The sequence below is a fragment of the Pipra filicauda genome, unplaced genomic scaffold (assembly GCF_003945595.2).
Source record: "Pipra filicauda isolate LSUMZ 115617 unplaced genomic scaffold, ASM394559v2 scaffold157_size4220110_pilon, whole genome shotgun sequence".
NCBI lineage: Eukaryota > Metazoa > Chordata > Aves > Passeriformes > Pipridae > Pipra > Pipra filicauda.
In genome coordinates, this window is record NW_024104073.1 from 116,289 (window position 1) to 143,735 (window position 27,447).

General features: G+C 36.2%; 1 protein-coding gene across 4 annotated transcripts in view; it reads right to left on the bottom strand.

The window, feature by feature from the left end:
- Positions 1 to 27,447, bottom strand: part of BCKDHB (branched chain keto acid dehydrogenase E1 subunit beta) — a 117,397-nt gene that overhangs the window by 78,962 nt on the left and 10,988 nt on the right. For all 4 annotated transcript variants that reach the window (XM_027734991.2, XM_027734996.2, XM_039379127.1 and 1 more), the window contains exons 4-8: positions 16,426 to 16,559; positions 15,578 to 15,733; positions 11,466 to 11,574; positions 5,455 to 5,552; positions 2,145 to 2,255 (exon numbers count right to left, since the gene is read on the bottom strand). In XM_027734991.2, the coding sequence (XP_027590792.1) occupies positions 2,145 to 2,255; positions 5,455 to 5,552; positions 11,466 to 11,574; positions 15,578 to 15,733; positions 16,426 to 16,559 (608 nt within the window). The remainder of the gene's footprint in view (positions 1 to 2,144; positions 2,256 to 5,454; positions 5,553 to 11,465; positions 11,575 to 15,577; positions 15,734 to 16,425; positions 16,560 to 27,447) is intronic.

The window sequence follows — 27,447 nt, forward strand, 5'->3', positions numbered from 1 at the left end:
TATTTTACTTTTCCAGAAGAGGTTGTAAAGGATTTATTACAGCCAAAGTTTCTCTTCATATTGATGACTAAATCAACACATCTCATTTTTTACAGCTAGAAAGTACATCCAGGTAACATGAAACACACTTCAAACAAACACGGAAAACACTTCAACTGAGAAGAGGAAATTTATATGAAGCAACTCATAGCTATACATGCAAGTACACAACTTGTTACACATCCACAACCGGGCAGCAGGACACTGTTGATCGCAGATTTCCAACATGGATCTTTCCTCCCATAATCTGCTCCTCCCAGTCCCTCAGGTAATTATAACTGTGGAGAAATACAAGGTTTGCCACAGAGTAGCAGATCAATGGCTCATCTTTCCCTTTTTCACACTTGATATGTTTATGCTTTACCTGACCAAAAGCAAGGCCCTTACTGCGCAACCACAGAATAACAAAACACTTGTCTACACAATTAAGGCATCCCAAGTACATAGAGAGAGTCAGATGAGGAGGTGTTCGTGACCTGTCCCATTTAAATATCTCTACAATCTGAGTTAGTTGTAGATATGATACCATTATGCCTTAAATTAGAAACTGCAGGCAGAGAAAGTACTTGATGGAATCACACACCTTTTTCAATCCCATGGCTCTTCTCATCCCTATGGTTATCTTAACTCGGTACACTACAGTTACTAAGCCTGAGTTAACAAAGCTGCAGACATCTGTCAGTTTTCTGAGTGATTTGTTCAGCAGCACCAAATGAGCTAGTGTACAGAGACTGAATAAGGACCCAACAAGTTGATAGCCAGGGTCCTGTAGGAAGCTCACAGTTCTAGCGTGCTAACCACACACCTTGTCCAAGTTTACACCAAGGGAGCCATTACTGCAAGCTGAGGCATAAACCTTTGGCTATGCTTTAATTGTTAATGCTGTAAATAATGCAGAAAGAAAAGCACCTGCAGAACCTTTCAGAGCATTACAGTCCAAAAGCACATTCATCAGCATTGGTACTGCTGGATGGCACTCAGGTAGTAGTTCTCTGATTTCTCAAGTAGCTTGACAAAACATGGTTTCATGGAAGAGACATAAGACTAATTTTCATGACTAACAATACTAACATTTAATTTGCAGAATCTAAGTTTATTAATGCATTTGTAATGTTAAAAGTACCTCACCAAACAGTTAGGTGAAAAATGAAGGAAAAAGATTACAGAAACTGAAAATAATGTCCAAATTGCTAAATCAGGACAATGTGAAAAAAGATAATCATTGGGAGAGGAGAAATCAAGTTTTCCCTAATAAAGTTCTGTTCTAATGGCCTCAAATTTCTTTGGTAGGTTTTAGTGTGGGTTTGGTTTTTTTTCATTTTGACAAATGACACTTTTAAAAGTGTGCCTTTGGATTCTTACTTACATTTACAAAAACCTTCGGAAAATACTTTCCCTTCCATTTAATTCAAGGTCTTTCATCCCAAAAGTTCTTAGCTACTGAAGAGAAAACAGTATGGAGGAGGGAAGAAAGAGGTAAGCAGACCAAGGTATGTGTAAGTACAATAACCATTTCCCATGGTTTCGCAGTATACGGGAATTCAAATTCCAGTTTCAGCTGCCCAGTGTTTTGAAAGAAATGCTTTGCAAAATCAAAGACTTCCACAAGAAGACAAGGACTTCACAGTACCCATGAATTTCAAACTAGATAGTCTGAGAATGCTGCCTTTTCTCCCAAACCCAAGTATTCACATATCTTAAATCAAAACATTTATTTCTAGAAATACAGACAAACAAAACCAAGGTACATTATTGCACACCTAAAACTAGATAAAGGTCTTAGACTAAAACAGCAGGAAAAAAAGATAAAGATTTCTCCTGATCTTTTCAGACCTAAAGACGGCAAAGGTAATACAGAGAGTCAGAAATCATGGAAAAGAAGTTTTCAAGTAGAAGTCTGATTAAATCCTGCCCTCTGTTTCAATGCAAAGAACATGAATTCTGACAATATTTTGAATCCTGAAACAATGTTTGGTCCATGTAACGTGCATTTACACTGCATATATGATACAGAACAATACATGTAATACAAAGCAAAAAAATGTAGGTCTTTAAAAAAAAGCTTAGGTTTGTTGTGGTTTAATTAACGTGCACCATTTTCTTACCTTGCAAATGGTCTCTGTATCCCAGGGTAAGATGGTCCTCAGATCAATAACTTCACAGGACACACCAAGTTTTTCTTGAGCCATTGTTGCCACCTCTTTGATCACATGTACCTGAAAAAGCAATGTATTATCACCAAATACACATGTAAATTCTGTTTAAGTTGTTCTAAATTATGCATATTTAAGCAGTGATTATATCATCTGCATGTTGAGCAGAGACCTTTCTCTTCAGTAAAAACCATTTATTACTCAGTTCATTCTTATTTACTACTTACATTATTCCTAGCATTTTAGCATCACTTCAAAAACTAACTTCACCAAAGAATCACTGAGAACAAAATTCTTGCTTTCTAGAAAAGTATCTTTCAGTGAAGAGTATCAGGCCTCACTGTTTTATATTTGTAGTTAGTTTGAATAAGTTTTAGAAGTTTTTTATTAGGACTGTAACTAAGCTAAGACCCAAATACTTCAGAGTAATGCATTTTGATGTAGCAGTCACAAGCAATCCTCCAGGAAGCATTACGTACATTCAAAAATTCTACACTGCACTATATTTGATCTCAGCCACAAAGCCGAGAGACGGTTCCAGTAGTCCCAGTAACTACACTTATTACAACACTGAAACAGATAACTGACTGATCATCTCCAAAGCATTATCTTACAAACGGCTAGGAGAGAAAGTAAACACCACATAAAGTTACCTGTAAATATCCAGTCCTGACCCCCACAATCACAGGCTATGAGCATTAGTATGATAATACAACAATTTACTGGTCTTCCAGCAAATAGTTTAATACCACCATAACAAACATTGCATTATCTGATTACTGTAATTAACACTTTACTAAAACAAAAAAGTATTCCCCTCTAGCAAGAGGCTATTACTGAACCAGAATACAGATTATTCACCCTCCTCCAGTCAAGGAATCTATTCAGTAGCATATGTAACTGCGTCACAGTAAATGTCAAACAATCCACATCTATTACCATCCTTTTCATAAGGTATAAAAGAGTGGAAATGAAAGCAATACTACATACCTTCAAAATTGTATCTTGACATTATGTTATAAAACACTTAAATAAAATGTGTTTCAAGCACTGGCTTCCCTAAAACAAATATTTGCAAGCAAATGCTCCAACATGGAAAATAACAACTGTTACGACAATAACTCAGATAATCCTCCACAAATACCTCAGCACGAAGTATTTACTTATGAGATATGAAGATAAAATATTTCTAGATACGATGCTGCCAATAAACTCTGGGGCTCTCTTTATTGTTCGAACATTTCATAATATAGGTTTTGGACTGTGGCAGATGACCTCGATCAAGCAATTTCTAGACATAGTAAGGGGTTGGAGGCCAAACACCATCCCCAACAAGCAATTTGGATAAGGTCATCTTGATCTTGAAGGCAACAGAATTTAACAACATCGACATGGTCAGGCCATGTCAGTTGCCTGAGGGTCAGAGAGCATTAATAAATTCTACACGGGGTAAAAAATATACACAGAAACAAGATGATTAAGGATTTAAACACACAACTACATCATGCAAATATGAACAGCTAAACACCAAAGAACCGTTTTAAAAGGTATATCAATAGAAGTATTGTAATAATAGAAAGGAAATATAGCTTGCAGTATTTTTGTTTAAACTTCTAATACATCTGTAGCTGTAAGAAGAATGTTTGAGAATGTTCAATATGGCACATGGGATGGATATTTTTGCCATTTTTCTGATGTAAAAGGGAAAACACCTAGCTCACAGAGGATAAGGATTAGCTAAAGACAATAAAAGACTGAGCATAACTGGAGAGGAACTAAAAGCCTTTGCTGTCCTTCATTAGCATCACCCAGGAAAGTTTGCATAAGGGAACCCCACTGGAGCAGCAGCCAAGCAACACCCTTATGTTCAAAAACATACGAGAAGTTACCAGTGAGTATGTGCAATCACTCTGCCTACTGACTGTAAGTGTAGGATTGGTAGCACAATTAGCAATCAAAGTTTAGGTACACAACCCACAAACATTCTCTGCACAAACTCACTGAACATATTTGACCTGCATAACCCTGGCACATCCAGAACAAGATGGATTTACTGCATATGTGTGAAACCTCTGTCCCCAAGCTGTATTACACAGCCACACCCATGGTTTGGTCAGCTCCTAAATCTGTATTAGGGCTGCACATCTGCCCTATTACTATTCACATCAAAAGAAATGCCTGTCTTATCTTTTTCCAAGCACCAAAGTACAGAGGTTTCTTGAAGGGTGTTATTCCAAGTCCTCTCTGCACTACTGCCTATGGTGTAAATCAAGGATATTATTAAATCTCCACAGCCAGCTTCCAAACCACTACTTCATCAATATCCAATTGAGAGAAATGCTACAAGTAAAGATATTTAAGAAGTCCACAATTTAATACTAGTGCAAAGTATCAGAAGCTAATAGGAATAACCACAGATATAAAGAAGATCAAGTAGTCTGAGGACAAGGAAACTACCACAGAAAAGCACGGAAGATTACAAATTTCAAACAAAAGTCAAACAAAAACCAAACAACAAAGAAACTGACAACAAGGAGGCACAACCCCAGAGATCAATTCAATATTCTTGTGATGAAAGTTTAACGCTCTCACCTCTAAAAGCTTCTCAAATACAATCAGGCCAAGAAAACAGCAAATTCTAGAAATTCCAAACTATACTGAAGTTTCTCTTTTCTATATTTCTGGAAAATGAAGGTGTATTTTCTTACCAGATTTTTCAATATTTGCACATCTTAATTTGGCAATGTTTGTATGAGTCCAATCATGTTCCTGAACAGCTTTGAAATGTAACTGTTAGAATCAAAACTATAGCAATCCCTATTTGTATTACAGGTTCAGTGAATTTTTAACTCTGTGTAAAGGGAACCCCAGACTGCACTTTTTTCAATCTTGCAGTAAAAATCTATACTTTTCTTTCGGCATACTATTTTGAACTTTCCTTTCCCACCACCTTCCTCAGAGTCACATCTCACTGCCCCATTCTTAGATCTGTCACTTTCATAATCATAGACAAATCATTAACCTCCTGCACAGGCTCTCTTCCACATTTCCAGAGGCATCTTCAAGCAAAAATGACTAATAACTTGCACAATAAAAAGCAGGTTTCATATAACTACAAACACTGATAAACGTTTATTCAAGCATATAGTGATGGAAGACGCATGCAGTTTATTAGCTGGCAGGTGAGCTTGAATTCAAACATCACCTGACCCATGGCCTAGGCTTTGCTGGGTGACAAATAGCTTGTAAGAGCGTTACCAACCTGTGTGCCCCAAGCAACCATTGTCACATCACTGCCCGTCTGCAGCACCTCAGCTTGAGACAGTGGAATGTTGTAGGGCTCCACAGGAACTTGTTCCACTGAATAAATTTTTTAAAGAAGAGGAAAATAAGCATTAGATTCCTCTAGTGTTCAATATTACCCCATAAAAACATACACTAAAAATTTTCTTCAGTGTTACTGCCATCTAAAAAAATAGATCAAAATAACATTAAGTATTAGCATTCATTTCAAAGGTTTAGCTGTAATTCAAATAATTTTTAATTACACTGTTAAAAATACATTCACTGTAGAGTTTAATTCATGTTATATACCACAATAAGACGCATATATACACATACAAAAGACAGTAATAAGTCCTGGTGTATAACAAGTCAAAATATCAGCATCAGATTTGGAGATGGACACTGCTACTTTTGATAAAAAAATGTCAAATAACCAGTGTGGTAAATTCTAATAATCATCAAGACAGTCTTGAAATTATGCTTCAATACTCAGACAAGGAGGAACAAAGGAACAGCTGTGCCAGCACCCTTCTGATATCTGCCAAGAACAATGCTCCACATTTTTAAGTTTAAATTTAGGGAAAAATTTTCAGAACCTACACATAAAGGGTCAGCAAAAACTTCTCATTATAGCAATTTTAAATTAGTCAAAACATTTTTGCTTTAAAAACAGGTTATCTATTCACCAAAAATAGACCAAAATTAGAGAGAGTAGACAAAAATTAGGCATCTTGTCTTCTCTATGAAATAGGAATTATTTTTTTTTTTAATTACAGCAGATGATTTTTTTTTCCTTGTCAGTAATGATATATAAATATCACATATTTCAGAGAAGCACAGAAGGGCTGAGGTACCAAGTGACCTCTGGAGATCACCTAGGCCAAGCCCTCTGCTCAGAGCAACGGCACCGGTCATTCAGGGCCATGTCCAGTTAGGTTTTGAGTATTTCCATGGTCAGAGACTCCACATCTTCTCTGGGCAGCCTGGTCCTGTATTTGATCACCCTCACAGTAAAAATGTTTTTGTCTATGCTTACGTTAGAGATATCTCACTTTACCTGAACAGGCACAGAAGGGACATACATACTAACTAAATCAATCTTTCTAAAAATATAACAGGAAATTCTTTTTCAGCATAATTCAACAACATATGTTCATTTAATCAAAGAAAAAAAAATTTAAAATGTATTTTAAACACAAGGTGCTTTTCAATATAGCAAAAAAACAGATCTATTTGCAAACAATTTTAATGTACTAAAATATCAGTGTCTTTCTGCATTAATTTCTTTGAATAACAAGTGGTTAAATGAATATAGGGCTGGGAAAGAAAGAGAAGCCCTTGCTCACTGCATTTTACTGGTTGACAGTAAAGCAAACCAGGTTTCTATGGATTTTGCACATGGTAAAACCCCAGGCAAAAGAAAGAGGTTCTGAAAGATAACAAAACCCACAACTGTACTAATTGGCTTTGCATAACTGTCTTTGTCATGAGATGGTCATCTACATGAAACCTGGAGAACAAGAAACTTAAAAATATGCGATGGGACCCTCGAATGGAAACCCAGGCAACTGACATGAAGGAGAAGGTTTTGAAGTCAGTGGGATGCACAAGAGGAAGAATTGGAAGGTGTACATGATACAAAAAAGAGCTTTTTCTCTGTGTAATGGTTCTACCCACTCAGGAAAATTAAATATAACATAAAATTACACAAATTAACGAGTTTCTTATGATAGCTAAACCGTTCTGCAACAAGATGTCCATTAGATGAGCTCACCTATAATTCCTGACAATTTTAAATGCAAAATTCAGCTTAGTCAAAAATTTATAGGGAGGTCCAGATTTGGCAGGATTTTCTTTATATGCCTTTGCAAAAACTCCTCTCCCCACTAATAATGATGAAAAGTAGCATATGAAACTATTCTATGAATATTCTTTCATAATAACTATCTAAACCAGGATGACAATGTTTACATACAAAGCAGTCCAATCACCTATTACTGAAGAAATAAAGTATTTTAAGTCATGTTTCAAATAGAGCAACTAATAAAAAGTTGTAATTATCAGCAAAAAAGGGCCATCACATTAATTTTAAGAGGCTCCAACATCTGTTGGTTTTTCTAAAGGAGCAGTCTGAACAGCAAAAGAAAACACATTTTCTCATCTTACCTGTCTTGTCTCTATAACAACCAGTGATGCAAGTCGTATTTATTTCTACACCACCAATGTCATATATAGTACAATTAAATGAAACTGAAAAGGTCAAAAAACATTAGAGTAGGTTCTCCACAAGATGTCTAAACCTGATAATGTCAAGGTGACTCATCTTCTCCTTTGATTCACAACCATTATGTGCTCTTGACACTGCACAGGCTGTTAACTACTTTTCATAAATCAAAGCCTCCTTTTTCTTTTTAATTCAGATATTTTCTTAGTATCTCTGACATTTACGGGGACGTCACTACAGCACTTTCAATAACATCATTATGTCGTAAGTTAAATAGCAACAGAATTCTCTCTATATATGTGTACTTGCATACTTAACTCTCTATTTTTACCCAGAAAGGCTTACGTTTCTTTTCTCCTTTCTAATATTATTGAAGGACAACTAACATACACAAAACTTCTGAAGAACACTTGTATGGTGATGTGGAAGAAGATAGCATCTGCTCCTTTAAGGGTGTCTGGACAAGGAACTTTTTAATGCAAAAGGGTATAGAGGAAGAGGAAGAAGCCATAAGGAAGAACACACAGGGACACAAACCTAACCACCAAAGGATGAGGGTGGCAGTTAGGAGAGCCAAACCTGCTCAGTCCCACTTACTGATAAGGGTATGAGGAATATGGGAGTGTTTCTTTCAGTAAAACTATCTTATGAGGACCTTGCCAAACAGGATGATAAAGAAAAAGAAGAAGCTCTAAACAAAATATAAAGACACAAACTTGAAAATAAACACAGCAAAGACAAGAAATAAATTTGGTCAGGAACACTCAGTGAAGGACTATCGAGAAACAATGGGCATACCAGGAACTTGCAACTGATAAGCATGCAAACCTGAGGGTCCAGGGAATTGGAGCAAGTGTGGAACTAGACCAGCTGATGAGGGCATAAGAAGGTGAATGGGGTTGACAAGGAGCAAAATGGGGAAGAAACAGAAAGGGTTATAGAAGGGGTCAATTGCACATAAAACAGGGCTGGTCAGCACATTTGCCTGACTGAGCCCTGTGCCTCATCATGGTGGTCAGTCCCAGCTTCTTTGGAAATCCTGTCCAGTGCAAGGACAGTGTGCTGCAAGGACTAAGTAGCAGCTGCTGGTGAGACAAATATGAGAAGACAAGACACTGGGCCAGCAAGTGGAAACAAACCAGGGTGCAGAAACCCTGAGCCTGTGGTGTGACCAACAGGAGCCAGTAGGGGCCCTGGCCACCAGCTGCTGGGAATAACATGTGGCCCAAACACGAGTTACCAGGTCCTGTGGGAACCACAAAGGGCTGCTAGACTGGCTAAGATCCTTCACTCAAGAGTTTTGAAAGCTAAAGACACTGCCATATCTGTCCAGGGAAGTCAACAAAGAGTAACAATGAGCACTCCAAAGAGCCCAGGGACACTGAGGAACAGCAAGTCCTCTGCTAAACAAACTGCTAGCAAAGTGGGTGACTGTGTTAGAGAAATAGGCATATGGGTTTAACCACAAATGCAGCACTGTCCTGCTTCACAGTATGGGAAGTACAAATCTGCAGTTACTAGCTAAAACTATGCAAGGTAAATATACTTCTTTTTCTTTTCTGATCTAGCTACTGCTTTGTGATATAAGTCTTACATACACATATAGCTACTTATACATATACTCACATAGATAACAATATATATACACCTATACATAAAATCATGCATCTGTATATGGGGACTATTTCAACTTGTTTGCACACTAGAGCTAATGCATAATATGAAACTTATCAATTGTATTTCATTCAAACAAAATAGTGCTCTTCTGTAACTTCTAAAATTTACTGTTAACAGATACCCAGGCAAAGTTTAAGATCCAGTCACCTTCCAGTTCAAGCTGACCCAAAAAGGAGAGCTTAACAGTTGGGATGATGAACTTATGAAACCGAGGGAGAGGTTCGCAATGAAAATAAAAGGAACATAAAAACCATTTCACGTAATAAAATGTTCATACTTTACATTGTAGAAACAATAAAATGTCCATGTATACAAAAGAAGTTACCTCTTAAAATCATCCCTGTCACATGTTGACACAAGTGTACTATAAATTTCAGCCTACATAGTTAAACTGATGTTCTTAGAAATTTTAAGACAAAAAATACGTAGGTAATGTCTCTGAAAATCAGGCCAGAATTTAGGAAGAAATCACAGTCTTTCAGAAAACTACCACAACACCAACGCTGCAGTTGGTTATTGACCAGCACATAAATCACATTAACCAGTATTTCACCACATTCTTTACTCAAGATTTCAATCACAAGACTGATTTATGTTCACTAGATGATCCAGCAATTGCTTTACAAGTCATTTCCTCAAACAGAAAAACCTCCCTCTATTCTCAAAAGCTGCGTGATATTGATGTGCAGCCATTCATGCCAGTATGAAAGCAAGTATTTTATTAACTCTACAGTCTGTATTTTTGACTTGTAAATACTGGTAGAAAGGGGAAGAAATAAAGGGTTGTTTTAAAGACAATTTTTTTTCTTTGCTTAACAGAACTCAGACTCAAGTTCATTTTTCAAATTAAATACTCTAAATTGAATGGGCAGAAATCTTTCTGCTAAATTTTAGTAAGCTCTCAAAACACACCGAACTTAAGGAATGCAACACCCTTTGAGTGTATCACACCCCACCACACTAAAAATAGCTGCACTTTTAAATTTATATTGCTAATCAGATTTCTGAGTCTTTTTTTAAAATATAAAGCAAATAAGCAGTTTCACCAGTAAATATCCTATTTGTTCCCAAGCTATATTGCTATTTTTTTGTAGCTTTGATGTTTGCTTTCTAAATCTTTCCCTTGGTATCCTTTGTCTCTCTTCTCTAAGAAGAGGATAAATTTACTAACAAAATGGATGTACTGACAGAAAAGTGCTGCTAAAAGAAAAATACAAACACTTTGTCCTTCACTCAACTTCAGGCCACACAGAGTCAACTTATAAATTAGATAGATGGATCCCAGCATACTTTGCATATAAAGTTATAGGACACAGAAACACTAAAGTGATGGCTTGAGTTCTATTTTCTCGGTTGCTCACCCAATTACCCTGCCACATGCAAAATTTTTCATCCATCTTCTGTTCTCAGTCCAATTTCTCTGATCTAAAGAAATACCAGCTAATTTTTAGAACCAACTCAAACACCATCATCTTCAACTTACTATGTTCCAATAAGTTACACATAAGACAGCTGTGAAAGCTTCTTTGAACCAAAACGTTCACTATGACTAAAACAAATGAAAAAAGAAATGGCAATCTCATTTCCTTTCAAATAAGATTAAAATCTATGTGGGAAGATTTTCAAGATTTTTAGAAATTACACATTTCAAAGAAATTCTATACTTTGCGAAAATGGTGATGGTGGGGTTCAGTTCTTTTGGAAACAAACTTTGATCTGGAAACTTATTTTAGTATCTAGAGTTATCACAAGAAAGTACTTTAATTTCTGTCAAATTTATACTGCAGTTTGATAAGGAATAATGCCACTTAGTTCTATTTCTTCTTTTTTTTAACCCAAGACTGTATAAAGCATTCCACTTCCAAAGTTAATTGAGCATGAATCAGACTGTAAATGTTCACTTATCCTTGCAGTCAGATTTAGATATCTCATCCGATTTTCACAATTCCTCTAAAAACCCAAGGCCCAACATAGCTAGAGACCAAACAAGTTAAGACTTCTGCTGAAATATTGTTTTAGCAGTGACTATCAACATATATGTGCAAAAAAAAAAAAGTAGTTTTATTGGAAAATACACAAAACTTTACCTGCAGCTCTGTAAAGTATTTTAGGTTCAAAAAATATGCATGGATTTTTGTCCTCTATGCATGACAGCAGCAATCCTTTGGCCTGAAGAGGACTCCTTGGAATAACAACCTGTAAAAACATTTTTATATAATTTATTTATATTGAAATTCTGCTAGAAACTTCCTCAATACCACTTAAAACTAAGCAATTATTTGCTTTAAATGAATCTATGTACAGATTGAGCAGTTCTTACAAACCGAATTAGTAATGCAGCACTGATGTTAACACACATTCTAAATTTTTAATTTCATTTTTTTCATTGATGAGGCTTTAAAAGCTCCCCTCTAGATCTTGATTTAAACACTAAGGGACTCCTCTCAGATAAGGTAGAACTAACATCTTAACAACAACATTTGGGGTAAAAGGAACGGAAGAAAGTCAGTCAGATTAAAATATATATAAAATATATATAATACTTCATATATATATTCACATATATATAAACTTAGTAAAATTAATGTAGATGTTTAAAAAAATTCAGCTGAGTGATCCTCGGTTTCTTGGGCAAAGATTGATCAGAACAGACCTAGAAGATTTTCAGACTTAGTCCAGTAAGTTTTGAAGACTGAAAAAGGAAACAGCTATTTAAAGTTGACTTTCTTTGTTTATGATGGAAGCCTGAAATGTGTTCGTTTTGGAAATGAACAAACACTAATACATACCTTAAATATCAAGCACAGAAAACTAAGCAAAGTCTCCAAATGTAATCTGAATATTCAGAAGAAAAAAGTATAACATATTTGCCAACAGAAGAGTTAATTTTGGATGATCTAAGAGAATGCTAGTTACGAAGAGAAAATTAGCAAATTATCACAGTTTAAACAAAAGTAGAACTCAAGAGTTCAACTCCCTCAAATCAGAAGAACCAACTAATTTACATCCCAGAGACTTCAAAGAACTGGCACATGCTGCATGAAGTCTACATTTTTATAGCTGTGGAGTCAGAAGTGGCCCCCTCTGACTGAAAACATTAGTTGTAGCACTTGTTAAAAAAAAAAAAGTAATCCATGTTTACTAGTCATGTTAACTTACTGCCTACAGGAGTTTCCAAGGCTTCAAATATGTTTTGAGAGTAATAACATTTATTTATATTAAAGTAATAGAAAAGAGTCAAAACACAATCTAAATCTGTTATTACATCAAATTAACTTGATAAGTGATTTTTCTAAACAAGGGAGAAGCAGTCTATCATATTTCACCAAAGCATTTGGTAACAGACACATGGGAAATTAACCATGGATGTTACTAGTACAGCTCATTAGGGATCATTTTTAGGACAGACTTTATTTACCTTATTCACTAATGATGTTAAGTCAGAACATAGTAGTGAAAACTATTCCAAAGCTGGGAGTCACTACCACTACAGAGGATGATACCAAAAAGACCCAGTTCACATTGAGGACATGACTGACAATAGCAAACAGAAAAATACATACTGAAAAGTCATGTTTAACGACCACATTTTTGTTATAAATTTAGAACTCAGCAGCAGAAATTCAGATCTGAATTTATTATCTGCTCAAAGCATAACGAGGACACTATGCAGTACATAATAACATAGCCAAGGAACTTTTCTTGCTATTGCAAAAATCAGTGCTAGAAACTTAACTGGAATACTTTATGACTGGAATACTTTAAACTATATTAACCCTTTGGAAAAAAAAATTAATGAAACAGATGTCAAAAGAGCTCCAGAAATTGTTAACATTACTTCAGTAGTTTGATTTGTTTAGTCTAACAAAAGGAAGACTAAAGAGAATACAACTGTTTTAGTATACGAAACGGAAGGTGAAGAAGAGATACGTTAAACTTATAAGTTAGTCAGGAACAAATTTAGGCTGGAAATTAAAAGAAAGCTTCTAGCCACGACAGCAAATATTCTTACAATGGAATGCAGAGAATCAATATTATCTTCCATCCATTAAGAAGTACATCCTCACAACAGCAGACAAAAGATACAACCATTCAGTAGTGTCCTGTCGCCTCAATAAGACTTGCGCTAAGTACCAATGACTGCAGTTCTTCCCCTGAATAGCCAAAGTTGTACAAACTCCCGTTGGCTTGAGAAATCCAAATCTCACCTACCACTTAAGAAAAACACAAAATAGAAGGGCAAAAACCTTCCACAGAGTTCAGTAAGAGGATGGTTATGAAGACTACTCTCCCAAAGGTCAAATCCTACCCTTCTCAGCTTGTAAGACATCGCCTTTCCTTCTGTAATAATGGAGAAAATACGCATAGACACAGGATGTTTGAGAATGCATCTGAACCACAAGTTCATGTGCACTTCTTGATTCCCATGTTAAAGGCTAGGTTTGGTTTCATTCAAAAATATCTGCAATCTTGAAATATTATAATTGCATTTACAAACAGCTTTGCAAAAAATATTAAAGGGACAACACTGTTTTCACAAAGCAACAATATTCAAAAGATGGAGTCTAAAATACTTCTCTGTGCACCAGAAACTAGTATATTGTTCCATCAGTTCCACCCAATTAATGTGCCCTTTATCTTCAACTGAGATGACAGCTCTTAGTGGTAGCAATCTATTTTAGCACTTTACCCAAGGAAAAGTGAAAGGAAGTGAAAGGAAGTGAAAAACCAATAAGAAGAAATATCAGAGGTGGGAGCATGACTAAATAAAATTTTGACTTACTAACTTATTGAGAAGACTATGCACCGGTCTAGGTAGTACCAGAATTAGAAAGAGCTTTAATCACCTGAGTGGACCACTAAACTTCAGCACTTGGTTCAGTATATAAAAATTTGAGATCGACCAACAAGATCAGTAGAAATATAGACCTGGCATCAGTATTTTAATCATGTAAGTCATCTTGTGCTTTCATATGATAAGAAACTACTTTAGTTTATAAACAAGATCAAGAAACCATTTGATTCAATTACCTCGCAAAAGATTTTGGAGATTGCTTTTGCCTGTATTAGGAAATACTTTCAAGTTCAGAATAGGAACACCTCAAATATCATAAAGAACACCCAGAGACAAAAATGTATCCTCATTCCTCAAATATCATGAAATAAAATGTGAACAATATAAAGGATTGTATTTAAGTAAAGACAAACAAGAAGGAGAAATGGCTATGGTCTCTCTGTTGATGAGTTATATCTGAAGATTTAGAATACCAAAATCATACATGGTCAACAGTTTAAACAACAGATAAACAATGAACATGTGTCTTTAGCATGCAAAAACCAGTTCTGCTTAAGTCTTCCACATTAATCAGCTATGAGTCATTGCTCAATGGTCTGGATGCCAGCTAACCCAGAAGTACAAGTTTATAGACAAAAGTTTACTCAGAAAAAAATGGAGAGCTGGCAAAAAGTGCTCTCTTAATCTGAGATGACTAGATCCTGCAGCTCCCTCTTCTCTAATCATTAGCAAATTTAGCTTCAAGGAATGCCACCACCTCATGTGGAAAGCTTGCCTAAAGTTATCACCCAGAGAATCACCAACCAGTTGAGGTTGGCAGGGACTTCCAGAGATCATTTGGTTCAACACCCTTGCTCAAGCAGAGCCATCCAGAGCCAGTTGCCTAGAACCATGTGCAGACAACTTCTGAATGCCTCCAAGAATGGAGACTCCTCAATCTCTCTGGGCAAGTTGTGCTACTGCTTCCTCATGTTCAGACAGAACCTCCTGTGTTTCAGTTTGTGCCCACTGCCTGGCACTGTCATTTATATAAATTAATTCAATAATGCACTTAAGATAGATACAGAAAGGAAAAAAAAAAGAAAGTACTACTTATTAAAGTTCTTAGGTTCTGTACTATACTGGACACACAACAGTGTAAAATGTATGTTTTTAGTGCAAAAAGCAGACAAGTAAAAAACGCTATGTCTACCTAAGATTGCTTCAATAATGGCTAAAAATTCTCAAACACTTAACACAGTTTAAGTTTTATAAACTGAAAACTTCTAATAGTTTTTAATTAACATATTCAGATATTTTGTTGACATCCTTTCTTCCCCTGCCTGCATCTAGACTCTTTGTTAGTCCAGTCCATTACAAAACAAACAAATAAAATTCATCTTCATAAAATAAGAGTTACTGTACCTTTATTCCTGGACAGTGAGCAAAAAAGGCTTCTGGACTTTGAGAGTGATATAGTGCACCATGACCCACACAGCCCCAGGGTGCTCTGATGGTGAGGTTTCCACAATTAAATAGATCTCCAGAGCGGTAACGGTATTTTGCTGCTTCATTAACAATCTGGGAAGATTTATATACAAAAGTAACATTCAGTCCAATACCTTTAGTTATGCATCATTAAGTCACTTCAATACATGGGATGTAACCACATCATCTGCACCACACACGGGATTCAGAGGACCAAATTAGAAGCAAAGAAATAGTGTAAGCCAGTGCAAAGACAAAAATTTTTCAAGGCAAATGAAACAATAATTTACTGCATTCAAGTTAGATGTCTAAGCCTTATTGTTTCCTAAGGGTAGCCTTATTGTTTCCTCATTGCATACTGTCAGTCACCCCAGTTCAAATCTGTAGTTTGTCCTGTGGATACATGGCCAGCTGCAGCTGAATGTAGAAATGAGAAATTGTGTTGGGAAGACACAGCTGATGAATTTAAGGCTGCTGAAGCCAACACAGTCACAAAACCAAAAATCAAAACAAACAGAGAGGCATTTGCTTCAAACAACATCTTTAATTTCCATTACTTATTAAGCCTTCAAACTGGTCTTGGTACAGTTTACTGTTTACAGTACAGTACTGATACTGTTTGCAGTTTACTCCTGTTTACTTAAAGCATGCATAAACATTAGTAATGCAACTGTGGATATATTTGCAAAAATTACATAATCAAACCAAGTACTAATGCTAACAGAAGAATAATTTAAACAGTCATAAGATTTCTTTTAACCTCTTTCAAATTTATTTATACTAACCTGATCAAAAGCTGGAAAAATGTAATCTGCAAACTGAATTTCTGCAATGGCTGTAGCACCTGCAACAGCAATTCCAATACCAAAGCCAACGATTCCTTGTTCACACAAAGGGGTGTTGAAAACTCTATCTTTACCTATGTATTTAAAAAAAAAATGAAAAGGACAAAAAGACTTCAACACACAATTTCTTTAATACACTAGTTCTAAGTGGAAAATATTGCCCCAGAAATATTTGACTTATAAACAAGTCACATGCAATTAAACATATTGTGCTTTAGATGTGCTTTTTTTTAGGTATAGAAACAATAACCATCCATTGCAGGTACAGATACTTTCAATCTAACTTGTAACAACTCAGAGGAAGAGAAGGAGAAACTAAATGAAAGATAAGAACAATTTCTGTAATTTACAGTGTTCTTAACACTTCAAGGAAAATAATCTTTTCTGATGTATATACAGTTAAGCATGCATAGCCTTCATGGTTACCTGGGAGCAAAGAATACTTATAAGCATTTTAAAAAGCTTACAATAAAGATAAGTGTTGTTTCTTCCATTTTTTCCAGGCAGTCAAAAATAAGTGCCCCTACCCAAAGGCACACAGTTCTACAAGTCTGTATGAAAGCATACTGCCTCTTGCCACACTCCCCATCAGCAGTGCCCATTCTTATCAGTCTTCTCTCACAAGGTAAAGCCACATTTAAAGAATTTGCCTTGTCTCCAAGGCAAGAGAAAAAAATGTTGCAAACCTAAAATATTTGATTTTGTATCTTCCATGTGGAAATGCAAAAGGTTATATTAGGCCTGACATATTTCTGTGCTACAGTAATTTCAGATCCCAAATATGCATAAATCTAATAGATGGTTAAAGACAAAATTGTTCAGTTCATGAAATTATAAAAAAGGAGTGGGAGAGAGATGAAACACCACTACAATATCCTCTAAGATATGTTTACAATATTTGCCAGCAGTACTTTTCTGCCAAGGGAGTACAATAGAAGAATCTCCGTATGCTATTAAATATTCCCTTTAGAACGTTGGGAAATAGACTGTATAAGAGTCCATCATGCAGGAAAATGCCAAGACTTCAAACTGGATGGAAAAAAACGTGCACACCAGTGGCTATGAAATAAATTAAACAATAACTAATCATGAAATAACTAACCAAAAAAAAAGAGACTAAACCAATAAGTCAGAAAGTTGTTACTATGAAGATTCCTAATTTCAATAGCTGTAAGTTAAATTAGAAACAGGAAAGCTAACGTAAGTTTTCAGAAACGGATGATTAGGGAGAAACCATTACCCAAGGCTGTATTTACCATACACGAAAGGGAGGCAAGTTTTACAGATCTTTAAAGTACATATCTTTCATCTTCACACATCACCCTGCACAGCATTGTCACTCCTTGTACCCTGTCTTTGTGCTTTACCTGGTGTTTTCAGTTTTCTACTTCAACGGTTGATTTGTTTTGGGGGTTTTGTTTGTTTATTGGGGGGGACATATTTTATATATATATAAATTTTTGGCTCTCCTCTCTCCTTTCCTTTTTTTTCTCCCTCCACTAGGAACAAGACTAAGACACCATTCATTTAAAGCAAGTAAAAAAAACATGCCATCAAATGATACTTCAATGTTGGTGATGTCAGTGAGGCTACACAAGCCAACACCAACTACAAAGAGCTACCACAATTGCAGGACACTCCACAATTTTTCATACAAGACAGTGGAAACAAAGAATGAAAGATTATTTTTTCACCTAAAGAGACTGTATACTGTGTAAATTGTTCTCATTTCTGAGATAGTTATAATCTCCATTCCTATATAGCATCCTCTGGTGCACTCTCCCCTGACAGGCATCATGGTCAAAGAAAGAGGAACATAAACTCCCCATGCAAACTTGTAGTTGCCCCAGGTCTTATTGCCAATTGTGATAGTGTGGAAGCCCTGCTTTAGATACAACCACAAGAGCTGTCCCTGTACTCGTATCCATTTGCAACACTACCAACACTTAGCAAACATCTTCCCTCCTTTTTATTTATCTAGCGTACCATGAGTAAGACATCTTGTTTCCCTTCTCTTTCAATGATGCATATAAAATTTTAATTTAAAACAGATCTCATTTTAAAAATTTATTAACTTTATGAAGGAATATGGTAATGTTGGTAATTTTCTTTCCTACTTCTTAAAAGTCCACTGGCAGATCAATATATTTCACTTCACTTGCTTACAGGATATTTTGATACAAGACTTATAGCTTACCTAACCGTATTCTTTATTAACAGATTTTTTCAGAGTACACCGAAATAGCCTAATGCACAGGTTCCACAAATAATTTTATATCATCACACAAAAATTGAAATGTATTTGAACAACCCTGTAAAATGAGCTTTTAAATAATAATTGCTACACACTTGAAAGTTAGTTCTTTAATATCAATTTGGGGTAGGTGAACGAATTTAAAAGTGTGTTAGCTCTACCACACTAGTATGTCACTCTATAATTCAAAATATAAAATACATCCTATTAAAACTGCTGAAATACCATTGAGATATTAAATTAGAGGCAACATGCTGCCATCAATGGAGTATGATGAAATAAATGAAGTGAAAATTAATGAAGCAAAAGTGAAATGTAACATGACAGCTGTAATGTGATCAGCCTGAAGCACCTAATTTGGACTTTCAGGACTAAAGGCACAATTCTGAAGTACCAAGGCTTAAAACAGTAAAGACTGAGCGAGGGAATTCAATTAATGAGATTTATTACTCAGGAATGGTTTTGACTGTTCCATTAAAACAATAATACTGATCCCTTAAAAGTAAATCCTAAAGTACTTTACTGTTCATTAGATGGGAAAACAAGCTTGGGTAGAGTTTCAAGGGGTAAGGTTTTCTTTATAAAATCTAGCCTTTTAAGACAAAAAGATATACACATCATTAGGATAAAACAAATTCAATTTATTTACCTGAATATTAAAAATTGTATGGTATAGCTTTAACCTCCTACTTTTATTGATGTAGTATGAAAATCATTACTAAAAACTAACACAAAATATTTCAACTCTTAACATTTAAATGCATTAAGCCTATGTATTTTTATCTATTTTATTTCACCGGTTTTTATTTTTCACATTTTTTTTAAACGTGAAAAGGAAGTGACTTTGATAAACAGCCATTTACACCATCTTTTGCAAACCAGCTGAGTCAGATTTCAGCTGAAATATGACTGAAGAAGACAAATAACCCAGAGATATGTTGTCTTTCCATATTTCATTTCCTTACCAATGAAGAAACATTTCCTAAAATGTACTCTTCTCCTATGATTTGTGTCAGCTACACAGCTCAAAACAAGCTAGCACAAACTCTGCAAGCTCTTATCATTCCAGGTAAAGCAGTACCTCTACATTATCCGAGCCAGGTGCATCAGCCTCTGAAGAAAGACATTATGCTGGTGTCCATTTCAATTAACCTGCCTAGCTCTATAAACATCCCTCGTTTCAGCCACCTGAACAGGTCAGTGCCATTTGCCAAGTAGTGAAGGAAGCAATATGGCAAACAGGGCTATGTGAAAAAAGAAGATGATGATTCTTCAGGAAGGATACTGAGGTGCTGGAGCAGGTCCAGAGAAGAGCAACAAGGCTGGTGAAGGGGCTCAAGCACAAGTCCTATGAGGAGAGGCTGAGGGAGTTGGGGTTGTTCAGCCTGGAGAAGAGGAGGCTCAGGGGAGACCTCATCACTCTCTACAACTCCCTGAAAGGAGGTTGTAGCCAGGTGGGGGTTGGTTTCTTCTCCCAGGCAACTATCAGCAAGACAAGAGGGCATGGTCTTAAGCTGTGCCAGGGGAGGTTTAGGTTGGATATTAGACGGAAATTCTTTACAGAGAGGGTAATCAGGCATTGGAATGGGCTGCCCAGGGAAGTGGAGGATTCTCCGTCCCTGGAGGTTTTTAAGATGAGACTGGATGTGGCACTTAGTGCCATGGTCTAGAAACCATGGCGGTAGTGGATCAAGGTTTGGACTTGATGATTCTGGAGGTCCTTTCCAACCCAGCTGATTCTATGATTCTCATCTCTCAATCCCAACAACTCAGGAGTAAGACTAGATGCCTGTTAAGGAAGTGAATAAACACTCTAGAAGTGTTCTTTAATAAGGAAAATCTGAAATTACTACACTAAGGAAAAAAAGCAATACCTGATTCAATTTTCAAACAACAACTTCATCCTGCCCAGATCTATTTTTACTTAAATAAAAAAAGATTGATTTTTGTGATTTTCAGAACAAAGACTACCCCACAAATGTTCAAGTTACCACTGACCCTCTGTCTAAGAGACAACAGCTTTAAGGCACTCTCAAAGACATCTTCTTGTCTGCCAAGAATAGTTTCATAGCAACCTAACAGAGCATGTTTACAGACAGACGTAGTCGATTATTGTGCATTAATGTTTTGGCCTGCTTCATCTTTATTTGTTCCAAGACACCAGGAAAAAAGTATTTCAGATTTCAGTATCTGTAATGAGTCATGTTCCTGTCTTAATGTAACTTCAAAAATGAGATGGTCAAACAATATCAAATCTCCTAAAATGTTAACACACCACCCAATGCCCTGGTTCTGAGTAATTTCATATCACTCTGCAAGAGTCTGGACCATTTGAGTGGTTTAAGGAGTACTCATGGCAAGTTAGTCAAAGGAGAACTGTGTTTTGTTTTTAAGATACTGGTGTTAAAAAAAGGCATCTTAAAAAATGTCAGTACGGAGGACTATTAACAATATACCTGGAGAGTATTTTATTCCTCTCCATGATCCCATCGACTTCCCCTTAAAACATCCACTAGAAGTCAAATAGAAGAGTGTAAGAAGCTAATTTTGACATCAAATGCAGCAGTCGGGGCTGCACATTCAGAAATAACTGGAAAGAAAAGGAAGTCCCAGCAGATTAGCTTCTTTGCTACTCACCAGGGACTTCCTGTAGAAAGTGCAAATAGAAGTGACTGATTTCAAATCAGTCCTGCCTTTGAAGACCTTTTGTAACCCTAGAATATCTAGGATTTTTCACAGATATACATCTACATAAGTCTACTAACTGTATTTCATAACATAATTAAGACAGTCTATCCAGCAGTCAAACTTTCTTGGTCCCACCATCCATTTTAATCCTCATTTTATAACTGGTGACACTTATTATCTTCCATTTCTCTGATACTATGTGAGAGGACAGGCATAACAGCAAGCAGTTAAGTAAATTTATACTCAGCTCTTTTAGAGCTCCTGGGTGAACACAAAAGAGCTCTAGTAATTTCTGATTAATTTTAATCATTTTGGTTTACTGACATCCTAGTCACATTTCTAAAGCTTTAAAAAAAAAGGTGCGCAATGGGCCCTATTCCTCTACAGGGGATATCAGTAAAAGCACATTAGCTTTACAGCTGAATATAGAAATTTCAAACCTACTTCTCAAAAGCAGGCCCTCAGTTTCACAGACACAGAGATGGTTCACCTCTCAGTCTTGAATTCCTGCACACTAACATGCCATGTCATCAAATAGCTGCTTTTTCCACAGCTGTTCATGTTAAAATACATTATTTCATCCACCTAACAGATGAAAAGTAACTATATGAAATGAAAAAGATTTCATATGCAACTAGCTTACAACTTCTTAAGATGACTTTTATCTATTGCACAGAGAATAATACAATTTACAGAATTGAGCTATATTCCTCTCCTTTTCTTCCCCAAATCTGTATCCCACAAGAGCCAAGAACATTTGTGTGCCCAGACATTCACAGCAGGCTTCAAGGACCCAACCATGCCTCTGGCACAGCTCAGCCAACTCCATGGCTGAGTGGTCAGGTCTCAGCCCCCAGTCAAGTCAACGTAAAGTCTCAAGTCAAGTGCAGTGAGTTGGGTCTGTTACAGGAGAAACATATATATCCACACACAGTCACAAATCACTGTGTATACACTGCCTATACCTTCAAAAGAATTTCAACATTTAGTTCCTTTGAATGAAAAAGTCATTCCAATTTTGACCACTTAGCAACTAATTACATGGCATTCCCATCACTTTTTCCATAAATATTCCAGAAAGTCAACTTATAGCAGTAAGATACAGGAGCGAGTAAAAAAACATACTACAGAAATCTGTGAGCAACCGACAACATGGTCAGAAAAGAGATTTGCATACACTAAACTAAATTAGCTTCCTCCTATACTGCTGTTGCAAAATTCACTATCACGCTCTACTCTGCAACAAAGGAGCTGCCTTCTTATTCTAGACAGAAGTTTTAAAGGTCAAATGACAGATACGTCTCTTATTCAGTTTCACGTGTTTACAGGAGTCTTAATTATACTTCATTTGAGAGGGAAAAAAAAATCACACCAAAACAATGTATCCTTCTGAAGCACCAATCACCACAGTGTTGCCCGTAGTAAAGGTCATCTGTTTTGCTCAGCAACTGATAAGAACAGGAATTCTTCAGTTTTATCATACATGCCATTGACATAACCAACACTTCTGAGGAGTAGTTCAGGTAAACTGGAAGTGAAGAACAACTTCCTTTTAAGTCTCTCCCAGTCACTAATTCCAAGGCAATCATACATTGGAAGAAATATGAATATTTGAACTAGCAGTTCTAGCTCAAAATGTTCTCAACAAGTCATTCTCTTATTCAAGACAATGCATTTTTCTTCCAAGAGCTCATTAGATCACAACTACGCTTTCACCTCCTCTCCCCCCAAGATCTCCTTAGGAGAAAGCATATCTATTGCATTTCATTTAACCCTTACTCTCAAAGATCACAAACAATATCAGAATCAGGAAAACTGCTGAAGTACAAAGAAAAGGTTACCACAGACAGGGGGCAATCTCCTCAATTACCTACAAATTCTTACAATCTGCACAGTTACCACATTTCAGGTTTGGAAGGAAAACTCTCTAGTAAAACTTAGTAAATTCTAAAAGTTCACAGCATGACTCTAACATTGAGAACTTACTTGTCAGGCTTACTGCCCTCTGGATGAGGGAAGACTCAAAGAAACTAATTTATGAACAGCTCTGCCTTCCTAAAGCAAATAGTGAAGACTTACAAAAGGGGAAACTAATTATCTAAGAGGAAAAAACCTCACTATGACAGTAGTGAAATGCTGGAACAAACTGCTGGAACAAACCTGAGAGGTTGTACAAGCTCCTGCCTTGGACATGTTCAAAACTCAGCTGGACAAAACACAGGAAACCTAAACTGACTCTGAGTCCTGCTTTGGAGCAGATAACTTTCTAGGTCTTTTCCTTTCAGCCTTTCATATTTTATGATTCAATGACAGCCTCAAGCAAAGCTACATGCTCACTACCCAAACTCTTTATGCCTGTACCTGTCCCGTTGATGGAAGCACTTAATGGCATTGATAAAATAGTACTGATTCAGTTCCACACTGTTACAAAACATTCAATAAGCAGCTCACATCTAAGTGGCAGATTTGCTCACCAGAATTTCTTTTTACTTTTCTCCTAAGGGAATCCTGGGGGAGAGGAGATGAAAGTGTAGTTGTGATCTAACGAGCTCTTGGAAGAAAAATGCATCGTCTTGAGTAAGACTATGACTTTTTGAGAACACTCTGAGCTAGAACTGCTAGTTCAAACATTCATGCAGGTTGCCCACACCACACTGAATTCCTCATCATCATCTGGCTCACATACCCAGTTGTATCCTAAATAAAAAAAGTGTGATGCCTAATTATACAAGGGATTGGAGTGTTCCTCCAGCTGTGACTAATAACATTCCTTGCTCAGCCACAAAAAAATTTTGCTGTGTGAGAAGCACACTTGCAGAAAAGCATAACTGACTATTAAGTGTGACATGAGAAGCTCTACCAGATGACAGAATGCTTACTTGCAAAAATATGCCCAAAAATTGACATCTACCAAACACTTATATGTGGGTATAACCAAAGGACAATATATCAGCTTAATTTAAGAGGCTTAGGTCAGCTCCATGCATTTTCACACTATCTGCAACATCACATGACAGAGAGATCCAACAGGAAACACAGAACAGTTACCAAAGCTAAGTATTACAACATGTTAATGAAAATTCTGCTGTAATAAGCTGGGTACAGCATCTGGATGACAAATAAGGGAATAAGCAAAACTGTCAAATACACGTTATGCTCTCTCACGTTCCTCGGTATCAGCAGTGTAGAAGTACTTTATAGTAAATGGGAAAGCATGCTGGATCTACCTTGAATTGTAAAGCAACTATTCCCAACACAAGAGCAAGGATTTCATGCTGCTCAAGAAGTACTCAGGAGCAAAGGGCTGAATGACCAGTAATCTGCAGTAACGAAAACCATCTCACAAATCTCACTTGCAACCACTCCTGTCCCTTTATCATGCAAAGCATGAGCATGAGAAAAATCAATAAATTGATCTATATTTGGTGTTTCCATGTAAGTGTGAAAACTCCTTACCAGGTTTTGAGGATTTAATGTTTCTACAAATTAAAAAGAAAGGAGATCTTTTATAATAATGACTAGCATGTTATGTCAGCCTGGTCACCAGAAGACAGCTCTGAATCAAGTTAGATGGCTCTGAATCAAGCTAAATTAAGATTACCCTGCTGTTCAAAGTGATGTTCATTTGTATGTGGGTGATCAGCTCCATACTGTTACAAAACATTCAATAAGCAGCTCACATCTAAGTGGCAGATTTGCCAATCATTTAATTCTAACCAATCATTTAATTAATTAAATTAATTAATTAATTAATTAATTAATTAATTAATTCTAACCAATCATTTAATTCTACCTAAGGAATAGGAAAGGCATAAAGACAGACATCTAAAACAAGGTACTTAAAAAGTCCTTGCAGATCTAGTATTATTACAGACTGCAAAGACTAGTTATGCTCATCAATTCCATCTTGTGTCTTTAATACATAAAGTTTTAAACTCATTGATACGATATTATTAAAATATTATTTTTCTATGTTTCACTGCAAGTATTTTCTAAAGTGGAAAATTCCATTTTTATGAAGCTCAGCAGCACATACTTTTTTTGCCCAGCAATGTATCTTGAAATATCTTAAAAATGTGTTAGAACAACTTTCTTAAGCTCTGCACTGAGTATGAAGTTCTATATTAAAAAGTATATTCTTTATCCTTCCCTCAAACAGGTCTACAACATATAAAAAGAAACTTAAGAAATATTAGTAATTCCCAAACAAATAAAATACTGCTTTCACACCAGGCACACTATCAGAACAATTTAAAAAAAATAAAAACAAAACTAAAATAAAAGTTATTTAGCTCTGACACAGACTGATTTATATCATTATCCCACAGATACAAACAGTGTAAAGAGACATATTACATTTTAGCAAGTTCTCAAATAACTTTTTCCTTTTTTTCTAACTGTAAATCTTAAAAAAAGAATTGGCTATTTAACATGAAAACGAACAAAATGTACTATTGTGTAATGAGTCTGGAACACATTCTCCAGATGTTACTGTTCAAAGGCATTTATATAAATCAGAACAAAATCCAGGTCTTGCCAAACTGCTCTGGAAGAACCAGGCAAGTAAGCTGCAGAATTCTCCACTTAAATCCATCCACAAAGAAACAAGGATAACCAAACCCCAGACTACTTGGGTTTTACTCAATCTATACAACTAGTCATTTTTAACACTGAATAAAATGTTCCACTCTCAGCTTAAGTCCACCACGTCAAAAATTCTGAAGTACTTTCTTCTACCACATGCAGTGTGGTAGGAAGGACCAGCACCTACGTGAAAGAAGCACTGTGCTTCTCCAACAAGCTTGCAGTCTGCTTCTGAAGCATCAACATAACATTTTCTATCTTCCTGTTTATACAATAAACCCCTAACACCCATGCTACTTTAGGCTGAGTTTTTCCTCCTCCCTATAATAGCATATTATGTTCTAAAAAAAAGTAAAAGACCCCATAATTATTGATTAAAAAACCCCACATAAAACCCCAGAGTGTCTTCCCACCAGTTGAATTAATACTCAACAACTAGTAGCTTCTGGGAGGCAGCATAGTACCGTAATATACTGCATTACAGCCCATCCAAACTGTGTTCCTGTACTTCTTGCCTTTGCACTGTTCCTGTTTGGCAACACAAGAACAACCAGAACAACCCAGAATCTCCATTGACAGATCTCTGCTCCCTCACCAGTAGCATGCAGTGAAGTCTAGATAATAAACAATTTCCTGAAATCACTAGCAAAAAATATTTACAATATAAACATTTTAAAGTATTGAATCGATTTTGGAGGCAAACTATCAGAATTTTCTTTAAAAAAACCCTACATTTTATATACTTCTACTAGCTCAGCTTCAAAAGATGCTCCCATTATTTCATGCTACTAAAAGCCATCAGTATGTTAAGCAATTTTTGCAAGTATATCCAAACTTTAGCCAAGAAGCTTCACCAAATACTGTAACAACCTAGGGACAACTCTTATCTTCTCACCCATGTTTACCCTCATAGGCTTTTCACTAAAGCAGAGAACTTGCCTTCAGGAGTTTTCTACAGCTCAAGCTCATAAAATAATATCATGCTCAAGTAAATACTTATCTTCAAAGAATGACTACCATTATTTTAGAAAGGCTGGTGTCCCTTGGGCATGGTTAAGCACAGCCATCTCCTGGCCAAATAAACAAAAACTCCTGAATTATTTTACTGGACTATAAACAAATGGTTCATTTACTGAGAATGAAGTGTTCCCTGAAAACTCACACAGATGTTTACACCTTAGACACAAGTCTACATAATAACAACCAGGGATTACAGCGGATCAGATATTGTAAATAAACATTATTGCTGCAAGACAAACTAGCATCATCATGAAATGTAACAACAGAGAGCTGTAAGGAAGCAGGTTTTACTCAGGAAGATACAGAGTAAAGTATCCAGTTTTGGATGGCTTATATCCTCCAGCTGCAGCAGCCAGAGCTCAGAGAAAACTGATCAATAAGGAAAAGCTTCAAACCATAAGAATAATCCTGCACTG